The following is a 16,037-nucleotide window of genomic DNA, read 5'->3' as shown; positions in this document are numbered from 1 at the left end:
TGAAAAGTGTCTACCAGTTAAATATGACCTGAACCAGTTGGGAGCAACCTCTTTAAGCCCAACAAGATGTTCAAGCCACATCAGCAATATCTCATGGTCAAAGGCAGCAGACAGATCAAGGAGGACAAGGACTGCCGCATCACCTGAGTCAGTAAAAATAGAGATGTCATTGAATACTTTTAGGAGGGCCATTGAAAACACCATAATAATGCCTAAAGCCAGATTGGTAGATCTCAGATAAATTATTGGAGTGAAGGTGATCGACCAATTGATTATAAATGATTCTTTCTAGAATTTTAGCCAGAAATGGCAGTTGGGAAATTGGGCTAAAATTGGCTAAAACTCCAGGATCTAATTCTGCCTTTTTTAGACAGGGATGCACTACAGCATGTTTATAAAAATGAGGGCAGAGATCCCTCACTAATAGAATCATTGATAATGGCTAGTAAAGATGGACCCAAAACATCAAAGGCTTCCACTAAGAGACATGGTGGTAAAATTTTAAGAGGACAGAGAGCTGGTTTAAGGGTGTCAATAGTTCTTTTTAACTGTGAAAGTGAGACAGGATCAAAGGATTCTAAGACAGTGCCCAGTTTAACAGTAGGAAGTTCATAGCCAGTTTGAACAATGCCACAGCGGATAGTATCAATTTTGCTGACAAAGAATGAAAGAAATTGCTCACATGAATGAACAGCGCTATTTAATCCCATCACAGAATGAGGGTGAATGGCCGCATTAATTGAATTAAATAAATACTAAATCAGCAAAGAAATCTTGTTTAGTTTTGTTAAGTGCTGCCTGGAAGTTGAAAAGAGAAGTCCTAAAAATCTGTTTAGAAACAACCCATCCATCTTTTTTTCAACGCCGTTCCGCAGTTCGACAGGCGCGGCGCAGCGATTGCATAGTTTCATTTAGCCATGGAGCAATACTAAAAAAGTTCCTGAGTTTCTAAAAAGTTGCTGGTTCCTCAAAAAAGTTCCCACAGTGGGAAAGCACCTAATAACTCCCCTGTTGCTGACACACGGTTCCAGTAGAAAGTGCAATGTGTGATGTCATCATGTCAAATCTATGAAAGATGGTGGTGTCCTCTCTCTTGCTTCCAAGTTTCTGGATACTTATAAAAAAGAGTAGTATGCAATTTATTGGTTTTCTTGATTCAGGAGTTTAACTTTCTTGCATGATTACTTTTTGTTTTTATTTGGCTTTGGTATTTTTGGCGTCATGAATTTGGTTTTGATTTGTTTTTTTCCCCCTTGCTTTTTGATCCTGTGCTTTTGTGATCTGCCTTTTCAGTCCTAGAAGAACAATTATTATGTCAATATTGACCTGAAGGACAAACATTATAAGCTTTTATTTTTAAATGTTTTCAATTAAGGTTAGTAGTGTTGATTTCAAACACCATTAATTAGCTCAGTGTATGTCAACAAGACAACATGGGACCATTTAATTTTATTCAGAAAGACATGAGGGTGCAGATACAGCAATGCATTCTAGCTGCTACAAAGCTTTAAGCCTCCACTTTTCCCAAAGAGGCATTGCAGACTTTGTCAGACACTCATTTTTGCTCTGAAGACCGCCTTCACATCCTAGCTCAATAACCGATACAAAAGATGCAGGCTTCTGCAGCAGGGAATCTTGTTAGGTTCGAAGAGGCTCTTATTCTTGGTAGGATTTCACCAGCAGCCACATGAGCAGCACTGTGATTAAGACAATCATAAAGTTTAAGAAGAGTTCTTGTGTGGAGCGGTCCATTCTTCACTGTGGTAGGACGTAGGATCACAAGATGCTCTGTATGTGAATCAGGTCACAATTGATCTGATGGGACTTTGTTAGGATGTTCTGGGTTTAAATCCTGAAAGGGAGAACAACATGAAATTATATGGTATGTTTCAAATTAAAATTTGTAATTAACATATAATTAATATTCTCAAACTTGTTTCATTTGGAGGTCACAAGAAGCTTGAGTTCCATGCAAGATGGCAGCCCATTGCAGGGCCCATTCACACACAGGACCAATTTACAATCACCAGTTGTTCTAACTTGCACTTCTTTGGCATACAGTATTGGATGAAAATTGAAGGACCTATGTAAACCTGCAAATGCCTCACACAGTGAACTGTCTAAGATTTGAACCCAAAGTTTAAAAGCTTTGAGGCAGTAGTGCTAATAAACAGTCATAAGAAAAAAAAAAAACACAACAACAGAAAGAGTAATGTATCCATCTACCTTTTCTGTACACCTGTTATAATTAAGTAAAGAATACAGATCTTTATCCATTTCTTTCAGCATTCCTTTAGTTGTTTGATTGTAAAGTTGTGACACTCCATTTTCTTTTTGGAACTGTTTGTTAAGACACAATGCATTGCTAGGAGTTACTTGAGTGTGTGTGATGTCACAGGGCTGTGGTCACATGGTCACGGCTGCCATCTTTAAAGGCGCTTTCACACCTAGTTCATTTGCTGTGTCTTTTTCAAACTCTAGTTTGATTTCCCTGAACGTTTGGTTTGTTTAAGCAGATGTGAACACACCAATTGCACTGTGCTGTTGGAACAAAGCAATTGCATCAAGACCCTTTGGAAAGGGTGGTCTTGGTGCAGTACCCAGCAAACCCAGGAGCAATTTGCATGAGGTGTGAATGTAATCCAACATGGGACCGATCTAAATACGAGGTGTGATCAAAAAATATGGTGAATGTTTTAAAAAAGAAACGTTTATTGCAGTAAAAGATTTACAACTACTAGTCACCCTGAAAATACTCTCCTCCACTTTGAATGCACTTATCCCAACGCTCCTGCCACTTTGCCAAGCAGTTCTGGAAGTTTTCTTTCAAGAGTGTCTTTAGTTGGGCTGTCGTGGCTGACTGGATGTCCTCAATGGATTGAAATTGTTTTGACTTTCATGGTCATTTTCAATTTAGGGAACAGTCAGAAGTCGCACAGTGCTGGCAAATAAGGTGGATGCGGACACAGAGTAATGTTTTTATTCAACAGAAATTGTCGTACTACAGTAGAAAGGATGTGTGACAAGGAGTGTTGTCATGATGAAGAATGAAACCGATTTTCCTCAGCTATTGATGTTGAAGGATGTCCTGATCTTTTCTCGTCTTCAACCGAGCCAGATCCATTACGAAATCGATCAACCCACTTGTAAACAGTTCTAATTGTCAGTGCGGTGTTACCATAAACCGATTTTAACATCTGATGGGTTTCCTGAGCTTTTAGCAATTTGAAACAAAATTTCATGTTAATGCATTGCTCGATATCCATTATTAAGGCCAAACTTGAAAAACACACTTGAACTCAACAGTGGCTCACAAACGACTGACAGTATCAAATAAGTTGAAACTTGTCACAAACTAGGCTCTAGGATGGACATGTCAGAACCTGCATTGAATTGTTTTGCGTTGCTCTTGGATGGTGCTCTGCATCAACATTCACCGTACTTTTTGATCACACCTCGTACATGAAAGACTGTGCATTACAGGTGAAATTGTGCATGCTATGGTTGTCACTCTAGGCATCAACTGTCTATAATTAAGGAATCTAATTCACAGCATTATGAGTCGATGGTTAACATAAAGTATTAACAACAATAAAAGGTAAATATGAACATTGGAACAAATGATACACAATTTGCATAAAAACAACATGCACAATTGCAAGTCAATCAGAGCAAGTCTAGCGCCTGATCAGGTACCTGATATATGCCCCTCGTGCACACAATTGTATAGAAGAAAGAAAAAAAAAAATAGTATAAATTCATTTGTGATCAATGTTGTAGCACATAAAGAGGCAAGGAGAAATGAATAGCAGTTCCCTGTGAGACAGATGATCAAACCCCCTAATGTTACATCATGAAAATGATGCACGCAGGTAGGCTATCCTCCTAATCATAGTGGTTTTTGCAAATGATTTGGATGCATTAACTTTGCCATTTGCAGTAAATCTTAATCAAACATTCCAAACTGAACAATTAACAAGTAGTTATAGGAGCTAAGACAGCAGACATTTAATGTGAGACTAAATTAAAGTTAAGTTCATATGGAGGGCACTGGGGAGTAAATATGCATACAGTTAAATAAATTCAACTGATATGTCTGCAGTTGTAAACCTGAAGCGTCTGCCCTCAGCAGAGCTTGCCTTCTTTTGTACACTTCCCCATTTGTCCATTTCATGCCATATGTATGTATACATCATTTTCAAATAATTTTCCAGTTATTCAATACTAGACATTTTATTCATACAGCTGTGTTTAGTAAACCAAATAATAATGGAAAATGTGGCCGTGAACAAATATGTCTCTTGTAAAAGCTCATATTTTTTTCCCAGGAAAAAAAAATGGTTCTGTTCAATGAATGAAGTCCATGACACACCTGTGGAATGTTTGTTGATATGTTTAGTTTGCTTGAATATTTGCAGTGTGAAATACAACTGATTTAACTGGAAATTGAAGCAAAACAATGAATTGCCCTCAGATTTGGAACAAACAAAAGGTTTAAAGGAGTGCAAAAATGCCTTCAAAAAATGGACCATGTTCTCATAGGGCATCTGCATTTTGTTTCTAATAAAGGCGTAAGAAACTTACTAAGAATGTTTTTGGCTTTGCCTTCATTTTATCCCAACGTTGAATATCCTTTGGGTCTTTTGTTGTAATTGGTGTATTTAATTGATTTTTTTTCTGGCTTTTCTAGTGAGCTTCTGGAATTTTTTTTGCAGCTAACCTGGGGTCTCGGATTTATTATTCCCTATCTTGTTAACTGAAGTAGTTATAATTTTTTACCCTCTTTTCACAACTCCATTTTGAATGTTGACAGCCTGCCTCATATTGAGATATTCACGTTGGCCTTTGCCGAAGTAACTTCTCAGAATTACCCAGGAATGTACATTACATTAGAGAGAGAGAGCAAGGCGACCCTATAAATGGCTATATTATACACCATTTAGGCATCCTTGTGCAGATAAACCAAAGAATTTATATGTGTTTCTTTTTGCTTTTTGAGCTTGGCAACCTGACCTTACTTTCATCCTATGGTTTTGATTCTTGTCTATGTTTCTGACTTGCCAAATAATGATATGACCTTTTTGGTTTTGTCTCCTGCACTTATTTGTTTTTGATCGTGTTATATCCCCCGATCCTTTTATGAAAATTCTCTCTGCTGAGACGGAACACCTTTTTGACTTTGTGATTTTGTAATGTAGTCCTTTTAATAATCCCTGGCTACATTTTGTCCTTGCCTTTGAGTACTTTACTCTTGTCATACTGGATCATTTATTTTTATTTAGTCTGTCTTTCATTTACTTGTTTTCAGGGTTTTCTTGAGGTTGTAGATTAAGATTCTTTCAATAGTTTTTTTTAGGTTTTTTTTATTTAAAGCTTACTTTTATTTTTGTTAATTTATTTCAACCGTTATCACTTGCTCATGATCGGCACTATATTGTGTTTCTATATCTACAATTATTCATGTGTTCTAGGGTTGTGCTTTTGACCTCTGAGGAATTGTACTGTACGGTTAGAAACTGCTCAGAAATGTCAGTTTCCTGTCAAAGCTGACAAATTCCAAAACCCTATTTTGGCCATTGTTCTGTTGTGTTTTCCAAATCCTTTTTCTACAAGGCTTTAAGGGTTTGATCTACGCTAGTATTTTTGAGTTTGTTTTTTGCTTTGTGCCATCCCCCACTATTACCTGTCATCTATCAGGGATGGGTGAAGACTTTTGATTCATCAAAAATGTAGATCTCGTATCAACGGATCTTGATTTTTTTATTTTTTTAAATTCATTTTATTGTAATCATTCCATATAAATCAGTCAATTTTTACAAAAAGTAGGATTGAGAACAAGTCGACCCCCACCCCTGAGAGAGAGAGCAAGACCAACGGAGTAAAATTTAAGGCTTGTAAACATACCTAAATTGATGAGTTTGATAAGCCAATAGAGATGAATGGAGAAGAAAAAGAAATACAGAAATAATTGCTTCCTCTGTGCTTTAAGAGCTTATTCTAAAATATTACTGATCTGATCCTGTCATGTTTTGAAAAAAATCTGTACAGATCCTCTAACGGAGTATTTGATTTTTTCCAGTTTCAAATAGTATAAAACTTCGGTTTCCCTCAGTTTTTTAGGGTCCCTTGATTAGGTGTGTATGTGTGCGTCACAGTTTCTTGAGGACCGTCTAGAGCTAAAATGGCTGGACGGAAAAACACCAAACTCAAAAACATAAGCCTGTTATGAGATGACGATGTGCTGATTAGTTTTTGAACCAAGTCGTGCATGAGAAAGAGGCACTCTAGGGGAACCCTCAAATACCGTAATGCTGCAATTCATTTTGAATTCTTCTCGTCTTTTGTTATTGTAATGACCTATTTTATGATCAGAAAGATCAGCATCAGAGTGGTAAATAATACTGAAATATTATAGAATAGTTTGGGTAACTTGGTTCCTAGGGCACAAAGCCTACTGACACCCACATCTGAATTTTTGTTTTCCAATTTGGTGTTGGTTACGGTTGGTCTAAACTTTTGATCTTTCACTCTTCAGCTTTTGACTTCATCATTTCTCCTGGTTACTTTTTCAAATAGTTCTATGTAGTGTTCTAGCAGAACAGCTTTGCTTTGTTCACTGTCCTTATGTGAAGTGGCTGGGAGCAGTCAGGATCTTGTAAAATTTTAATTTAAGCATTCGCTCACTTCTTACACCATCTATTTACATTCTAACGCCTGACAGTGCACAGAGGGCTGATCTTGCACCTTACAGTTTTACAGTTAACAGCTTTGTTTTTCTCACGTGTCAGGATCTATAGAGGATATGTAAGAAGAAGTCAATCTTATAATATAACATTTATTCACGGATGGACAAATATTGATAATGTGGAAGCCTGAGGAATTCAAATTGTTCAGTATGTACATAGCAGTGTAATGTGAGCTTCTGCGTACAGAAAGAAGATGAAAGAAGCAGAGCCAGGCTACAATATTACCACAAACACCAGAGATCTCTCATCACCCCCTTTCTGTGTTCGTCATTGCAAGGACACAGAAAATTCTGAATGCCACAACAATCAGCTGGAGTGCTGGAGAAAGTAGAAGTTTGATTATTTAAAAAAAAAACATTACAACTGGCTAATAGGAATGTGCAAGTCACTAAATGTTCATCTATCTGCAGAGGACTTTATCTGTCAAATGAATGGAATAAGTGAACTAGCAGACAAAGCTAGTTAGGAAACTTCACTAAGAAAGAACAGAAATATTTCACAGATATTCAAAAGTGCACAAAAAAGCTTTAAGAATTCTTAGTGAAAGAAAACATGAAAAATGTATCATTTATGAATCTGATTATATTCTCTATGCTGCTTGTTTACTTTTGACATAACCTACATGATTGGATGGGGTTTTTTTAAGAAGTTTCACTTTCAAAAAATCGTGGGGTGGTTGAGTGCACAAATTTCAGCGTACACTGACTTAATTTTTCCACTTTAAACACCGTTCACTGTTAAGAACAGCGACTAAGAGCTTTCCTTTATAGAAATATCTAAAAGATCATGACAACTCGCATATACTTACATGAGGATCTGGGGTTTATCACAAAATATGCTGGTGGCTCTAATGTACTCTTAAACTTAGTGGCATATGTAGAATGGCATTCTTGAAATATTCGTTTTTTCTACAGTCATGTTAGATTTTGAAACTGCCACTATCCAGCAGGATATCTGAAATGCAGTTCCTTGCAACACTTAGATTTTAAGTGCAAGATGGGCTTCTGTACTTCACAAGACACATGTATCTCAACGAGGTAGATTTAGAAAACTGATGGACTCTAGGTGATTTCTTGCCTTATTGGATTCTAAATGGTGTACTATTATGTCTACTGCATGTCCAAAATATTTGGGTTCAGGCTCCTTACTTGTCGTATGTCACCAAACATTTACTTAGCTTACATTTGCCAGCAAATGGTATCCAGCCTTTCCCCATCTATTTTCTGAAGGACTGTAGTCTTCTGTGGGGTCCTGGCAAACCAGAACCTATTCTTGCAACATTAGAACTAAGGTAGGAACCATCTTTGCATGGGATACTAGTCATTAGTAGGAAACACACCCATACACACACACACACATACATACACACACACGCTAGGCTTGTAGCTTATCTCTAACCACCATTTAACACAATTCTTTGAGATGTGGCAGAAAGATGAAGTGCACAAAGAAAATCTACACGGTCAAATATACAATTAACAATTGCCACAGGGAAGACATAGAAAAAAACATGCAAATACTACATGGAAGGAACCCCAGTAAATATTAAAAAGTGATGTGAGACAGCAGACCTACTTGTTTTACTACCCTGCTCATTTTTGGAGGAAAGGTGATAGAGACTGATTTAGTTAGTACAGATTTTATTAATTTAGGGCAGCATGGTGGCTGCCACAGAGCTGCTGAGGACTTGTTTTAAATCTCATCCTGATCATTGTCTGTGTTTAGTTAACATGCTCTACTCATATCTGCATTTGTTTTTATCTGGTTACTTGGTGACTCAGAATTGATCCGGTTTTGTTGTTATTATTTATTTGGATGGCACGTTTGTCCAAGGCGACATATAAGCATTGTACAGTTCCAATTACCATTGTTCACGTATTTATATTGGAGCAGGGAAATGTTAAGTGAATTCCTCACTATAATATACTGGCTACGACTGAGCCAGCAATTGTGAGCCCGGTGTCTGCTTACGATAGGAGTGAACGTGGCTGTGGCTGTGCGCTGCTGTAGACTAGGCACTGTCTCTGTGGTGTTTATGTGTTCTTCCTGTGCTTTTGTGGGTCACTCACTGATCCAGTATGAGTAAGTGTGCGATAGATGGCCCTCTCTGTGTGTCTCCCTGCAGGAGTGGGGTATTTTCCACATACACAAATATTCCTCCCACATTCCAAAGATGTGTGTTTCTAATTGTGTCCACTAAATTGCTGTACTTGGCTGGTCCCTCATCCAAGGTTGGCACTAACCTTGCACCAGCTGTTGCATGGATAGAATGTGGTCACTGCAGTGAAGTATGTAAAGTGGAATACATGATAGACAGAAGAATAATTTATCCAAACTGAGAAATTCGATAAAACATTCTTCAAGCTGATTTTGAACTTGAGTGGAAAAGTCAGTTCTAGAAAATGGAAAATGTGAGGACAGCTTGGTAATGATTCAGTTATCCAGCACTCCAAAACATATTTGTCAATTTGGAAAAAAGAAGTTAAATGAGTTAAAAAATAAATAACCTATGGTTAAAGTTAAAATGAAAGTTAACAGTTTACTTACATGTATAAATTAATTTAGGTTGAAAATACACTGAAATACATCCATTCTAATCCACTTGTCCAGTTTGCTTTTGTGAGGAGCTATTGCCTGTCGTGACAACACTGAGTATAAGGTGAGAACTATTTCTGGACATGATGCCAGCTTATCACATGGCATCTCGCCACACACACAAACATACACACACATACTCTAGAACCGGCCAATTCGGAGTTTATCTAATATACAAAGTATGATTTGCTGCGGGAATAAAGTGAGCATGATTATTATAATCCATTCCTATCCAATTGTTACAATTACTCGTGCAGAGGTAAATAAATGTGTAAGAGTTTGGAGTTGTTATCAAAGTGATGGTGATGGTGCCTGGATTCCAACATAAGCACACATTTCATCCAGCTGCCCTAGCCTCCTTATGCTACTTTAAAAGATGAGACAGCTGCTTTAGTATTTACCATTTGGACCAGGGCTAAAGTCTAAAAATAAATGTTACTTGGATCCCAGCTGGCAGATGATACGCAGAGGAGAGGATGTGGCATTTCGATTTTCAGATCTGTTTAATGACGGGCTGCAGTGCAAGCAACAGCTCATGGTTGATTTTGTCCACAGGTGTAATGTGTGATCACATTTCAAAAATCATCTGTTTTAGCAAGGTAATAAATCAGAAGGTATCATTTCTTCTGCCACCCTAGTGGCTGACACCAAGTGCACAGTCTCCCGACGTATCCCTTCCATGTGACAGGCTTGTACAGTGTATTTCATGAGATTCCTGCTTTCCACATTGATGCTTCCTCTGATGCATGTTTTTTAGGACCCCCAGATTCTCACAAGGCTACAGAGGTAAAGGTGTCCCTGCCATAATATGGAGTCCACTTGGTCTGTTTATGATGGTAGCACTGTTTTTCAGTAAACTTACTTACTGATCTGGTGAGGCAAATGCACTATGATCCTGTAAAGATTGTAGGATGGTCTGCGATTACAAAGCATGCTTAACAAATAAAATCAAACTGCTTCTAGATTTGTACTTGGCATTAGATACCACATAGATGCTGCTTTTTGATTAATTCCGTGGTCTGAGCTCCCTTGCTGTTTCACTGCACCTTCAGAATAAGATCAGGAGGAGTCTGACATGCACATATGAGACCCTTACCTTAGCAGATGAGCCGGCTGACGTACCTAGAGACTGCAGAGAGCTGAAATCCCTTCAGCAACACACTTTCTTCCTCCCAGTTCAGTCTGGGCTTCTGTGGCTGTGCTGCATCTAAAGTAGCCAGAGGGAGGAGATTAACCCAAAATGGTGATGTCACACACCCAGTATTTAAGCACAGGCCGATGCCAAAGATTTCTTAGTATGGTGACAGGAGTCACATGTTGTTTTGTAGATAATTAATTTGCTGCTACTTAAAAACAAGGCAAGTTGGAGGTGTGGTTGGGTCCGTATGAAGTAGCTATCTGAGTCTGGGCAGTGAGCATCAGTTCCAATGTATATTTCTTTTTTAATGTAAAGGGATGTGAATGGGTCTGTGTACAAAAGAGATGGTTATTCTTGTAGCTTCACTTGAGTATATGCCAGTAGCAAATGTTTTGCCGTGTGATTTGAGTGTGGACAAGTGTGCACAGAAATGTAACAAAGTAAACTAACTAATCAGAGAGCACATACTTTTAAAGGAGAAACATGGCTATGGCTTCTGGTATACTGCACTTATGTGTATTTCGTATTTGTATGTTGTGAGGGATGGCGCCTGTGTCCTTACCCGGCTAGAAAGCCCTTCGATTCGAAGGGCCGAGGGAGAGAACCTGTGCAGGGCATTACCTGTCCCGGAGCACTAAATGGTACCCTCCCAGGGTTGCAGCGGTGCCTCGGATTCCCGCAGGGCAGCCTGGAATATGGAGTTCTTTGACTCAGCTCTGTTGGGTCCCATGGGTGCCGCCAAAGGGTGTCGCAGGGATTGAGGAGTCCTACTTCATGGAACTTCTGCCTCACACAGAAGAGTACAGGAGATTCCCGGATGGGAGATTAAAGGAGCTGCCTGCCTCATACTGAAGAGCCAGAGATGGGAAGTGGAGGACAATGCTTACAGCAGGGGTGGAGGAGGCAGAGACAAAGAAAAAGACAGAGAGAAGAAGAGACAAAGTATTTCATTGTGCTGTGCTTATTGTACTTGTGGTTGTGGTGAGGGAAACACTTATTGGAAGAGTTTCCTATGAATAAACTCTCTTGTGTTTTTACACTTGTGTCCGAGCCTGTCTGTGTTAGGTGTTTGGGGAGTTGGCACGCCCTTTATTGGCCACAATGTATCATCACAGTCTGTTCTACCTCCTCAAGGTGAATGCTCTAGGAGCACAGGGGAGACCACAATAAAGGGGATTGAGAACACTTCTTGTTATAGGTCGACTCTGGAAGTGTGAGCATCCAGACATAGTCAGGCAGTACAACCGCAACTGGAGGAGCCAGAGCTCCACACAAGAAGGCCATGGGGCAAGGCTAAGAATGGATGGAGGGAAGCTAAGGGCAGTTTGCCTGTTGTCTTTGTAGGAGAAAGAATTCTACCTGGGAGACCTCGGAGGGGATATACATCTGTCAGGAGTTGTAATCGGGTCCAGAAAATAAAGAAATCAGTCATTTAGTCAGTCAGTAATCTACCAACCCGTTATATCCTAACACAGGGTCACGGGGGTCTTACCCTATAAATTCCATTAGTAAACATGCAAGCATATCTGGATTAAAAAGAATACCCCCCAGAGTCATGTCATACTGCTTGTCATGTGCCCCCAAGTACAGTAGACACATTTTACAGTAGTAGTACTTAGAACTGCATATACACCTGTAGCTGATGTTCCTAGATGTGAATTCCCTGGAATGTATATATTCATTCATTTGTAAGCACATAACTGCATAAATGTTTGTGTGAAGCGACACAGGATGGAACAAAATTTCATGCTGCTCCCTGATGGCCTCAGATCCCTGAGCCGGAACTTTACTCATGTGTGAAGGTTTAACTCTCTTCCTTTATCCATGTGCAATTCATTCCAGCATCCATGAACACATCCTGAGCTACCCAGGTTTCTGTGATTGGCAACTCCAAATCGTCCTGGTATGAGTGAGCGTGGGTTTGTTAGTGCTTGTGTCCTGCAATGAATCAATGCTTCTAGTGGGGCAGAAGTAGGTGTTCAATTTTAGCTCAAGAATGTCCTCAGTTATTGAAGTAGAATGAAGCAATGAAAGAGGCCATGACCCATGTAATGAACTTCTGCCACGTTTGGTGTCACAGCATGTGAACTTAGACATGCGTGGTTTAATGCAATGCTCCTATTACACACTGTGTATTGGAAATAGCAGATTTGGAGAAAAAAAATACATCAGTGTTATCAAAGTGTGCGTGTGTGTGTGTGTGTGTGTGTTGGCATGTGGACAGGTTTATAACTACATGATAACATGAGGTAATCTATAACACCATTTTTTCTGTAAAAGTCAAGTACTGTAAATGTTTTGTTGATTGTTAAAAATCACCTGTGAAGGATTTTTGTTACTATTGTAAATAAAAATAAAGAGGCAGTTGATGGGACGTCTCCTCAGCCAGCTGCAGGCTTACTATGTCTGTGTTTCAATATGTGAGGAGACCCCTACTCTTGCTGAACATCTACCCAACACTGTGCTAGAAAGTGAAAAGGTCAGTTTACTATAATGAAATTCTTATCCACATCCCTCCCACAGACTTGTGGCAGTAGGACAGACTATGAATATGAAAAAAGATAAACATTAAATATAACATTAGACAATTTGTTCAGGAAACACTACAGCAGCTATTCATGAGAGTTGTTGTTGAGTAGCTTTATGACTGGTGGATAAAAACTGATGCTGAATCTACATGTCTCATACCACTTACAAGAAAGGACATGTATCAATCTCTTATATATATTTCTCTTCTGGTTCGTCCTGCTTCCTCTTCAAACCCATTCCCGCCCACACGCAGCCCACACAGCATTTCTCGATTCCTATTCCTCCTCTTCCAAACCCTTCTCCATGCTGCCTGCGGCCTCCCATACACCCCCACGCCACTTTTCTCGTGTCTCTCATTTCTCATGATCCCATTGGTGTCACGTCACCGCCCAATATCTAGCCTGACTGCGTGACCTTTCACTTCGGCCATGTCTGCTCCTTGGAGTCTTTTCAGTAGCCTGCTACAGGAAGGTACTCTCTTGACCCTTTGGCATTGGTTTCGCTCCTTGCTATTTTCGTTATACTGCTACAGTTGTTTCCTAAGCCTTTGTTATAAAATGACAGACAGTATCTTCTCTGTAGATGGTTTTTTGGACAACGTCATCTGTATTCCGGGATCCGGCAAGTGCCTGTTCCTATCAGTGTGTTATTTCTTGACACAAACGGTTGACACGGTGGGTGTCAGCTATCTAGTACTGAATAATATTTTTAGTCTTTTCACAGCAGCATGTAATGTATTCATAATTTCCTGTATATACTGGTAATATTCTGTGCTGACAGATTCCCCACCATTCTTGAGTCTCTCTTATGGGGAAAATTGGATGCCACACTGTCACATGCTAGTGCACTCATTCAGTGTAAATAGTCATTGAGTTATGCCATCATGCATGGACACGGTAAGCTTGAAAATCTGAAAAATTATAGGAGTTGCCAAACGGGCCAAATGGCAGGAAGACAAACACCATACATGACATCCTGAAATTGTGGGCTGAATCTATAAGAAAGGAGAAGATAGGAGCACACACTGATACAGCGCATTGCTGCACCCACCACATGGCAAACCTACTCAGAGTCCCAGATTAGGACCTGACTGCTGCCATGCAACGGGTGACACCTTTAGCACCACACTAGTTCAGGTGTGAGATTTTTTTATGGTGGCTGGAGTGCCAATTCTGCCACCAACCCCAAGGTTTTTCCCTGTAGGTTGGAGGGCCTACATGCAGGGCTGGAGGAAGATTAACATCATACCCAGGACGGAGCAAATGAAATCTGAAAAACTGAATCTATAAGAAACAGTTTAATCGTTCCCACAGTCTATAACAGGGGTTCTTAAACATTTTAATCTAATAATCCAAATAAGAAAATCAGGACTCAAGAAAATGATAATTACCATAGTGACAGTGGAGCCATATATTGTCAAATGGCAATGGCCATGTAAGTTTTTGTTTCCACTCAAGCATATTTCTAACATGAATACTACTAAAACAGGAAAGTGGAAAGCAAACAAATCCACCTTAATAAAAAGATATGTGTCTGAGTGTCTGTCTGTCTGTGTGTGTCTGTGTGTGCGTGTTCATCCGTTTGCTATGTCTCTGACATTTCAAAAAAGGGCGCATCAGAAACATTTTTATTACTAAACTGTGTTGCATTTTTCATTCAAACAGATGATACATCACAAATATTAACACTGTGTGGCCTGAAGATGACGCTTCTGCTGCTCAAACCCGACACAAACAGACACATGCTTTTATTTTTCCTTGTGGGAAACACTTTCTCTTCTATCTCATCTTCACAGCACAGTTCCCAAGTACAGTTCCCTGCACAAAACACTCCTCTCTTTTCTTCTCTTTCCTCCTCTTTTTTTCTTCTCTGTCCCCCTCCACTCCTCCTGGCAAGCTTTTGCCATCTTCCACCCAACTCTGGCTCTCCGAATAGAATGAGATGGCTCTTTTATGCAGCTTCTGGAAGTGCTCCGGTGCTATCAGTGTTACCTGGGTGTGGTGGAGGTCCAATGTAGGGCTCTGCAGCTCTCCCAGGCATCCCTTGCAGAACCCAACAAGGCTGTACCAAACTCAAACTCCCAGGGTGCCCTGCGGGAATCCATGGTGCCACAGCCACCCAGGAGGACTGCCCCCTAGCGTCCCCGGAAGGCAGTGCCTTGTGGATCCTCTCTCTCCCCCAGTCCTTCCATCCAGCTGGTCGCGGGTGCCAGTCACACACTGCTTTCACAAATCCCATACAAAATGGCATATGACAGAGACATGTGCACTGCATGATCCATTGCAAATGTTAACACTGAGGGCTACATTATTTACTCACTGTAGATTTCAACCTGTCTAAAAGAGGTAACAGCACAGATAGTTGCTAATAAAACAATAATTATTATTTAAAACTGGGAATAGATTCCTGAGGGATAACATTGCCAATGTGAATATTTATTGTAAGCTTCAGTAAGGCTAAGAGAAATAAATTCTTCTTTTTAAGTTGTGTAGAGGGAGGATATGGTCATTATTGAAAGGATAGTATGAATGGTTACTTGACTTAGTCACTTGACTAACACAGTATTCAAAAAATAATGAATCAATGTGGTTTATTTACCTTGTTTTAAATACATTTTTTATAACATTTTTCAAATATGCTCTTCCAGTAGCAGTTTAAAATTATTTAGCATATCCACATTTTTACTTAACATTTCAAAAAACTGAGTAAAAAGGTATTCCTAAAAACATTTTCAATTTGCATTCTGTACTGGTCTTCTTATATAATACGCTACCATGGCTCATTCCATTTATCTGTGCAGGATTTTAAATCACCTGTAGCTCACAAACTGTTTCACCTATTGACTTGAAATTTGGTACACATATACTACATGACGTCTACTATCCACTTTCGGGGTGATGATTTTAATTACTCTTTTTATTTTTATTTTATTTTATTGTGGAATCAACTCTCGGCAGCGCGTAGCAGGACGGCCGTGTGGCGCATGCGTATGGGCGCCGTTCTCATTCCCTACCACCTTCGCTAATCAT

At 39.5% G+C, this 16,037-nt stretch overlaps 1 protein-coding gene across 1 annotated transcript; it reads right to left on the bottom strand.

Moving 5' to 3' along the window:
- Positions 1 to 1,420: 1,420 nt before the first annotated feature.
- LOC120523167 (sarcolipin) lies at positions 1,421 to 10,568 on the bottom strand. Its single transcript, XM_039744202.1, has 2 exons — positions 10,438 to 10,568; positions 1,421 to 1,852 (listed from the first exon to the last, which is right to left on the bottom strand). Exon 2 carries the CDS (start codon positions 1,750 to 1,752, stop codon positions 1,657 to 1,659), a length of 96 nt encoding a protein of 31 aa, XP_039600136.1. The 5' UTR covers positions 1,753 to 1,852; positions 10,438 to 10,568; the 3' UTR covers positions 1,421 to 1,656.
- Between the last annotated feature and the right edge of the window lie 5,469 nt (positions 10,569 to 16,037).

This window comes from Polypterus senegalus, chromosome 2 (genome assembly GCF_016835505.1).
Source record: "Polypterus senegalus isolate Bchr_013 chromosome 2, ASM1683550v1, whole genome shotgun sequence".
In the NCBI taxonomy this organism is placed as follows: domain Eukaryota; kingdom Metazoa; phylum Chordata; class Cladistia; order Polypteriformes; family Polypteridae; genus Polypterus; species Polypterus senegalus.
Note: the sequence above shows the minus strand (reverse complement) of the source record. Positions and strands in the feature narration are given on the sequence as shown.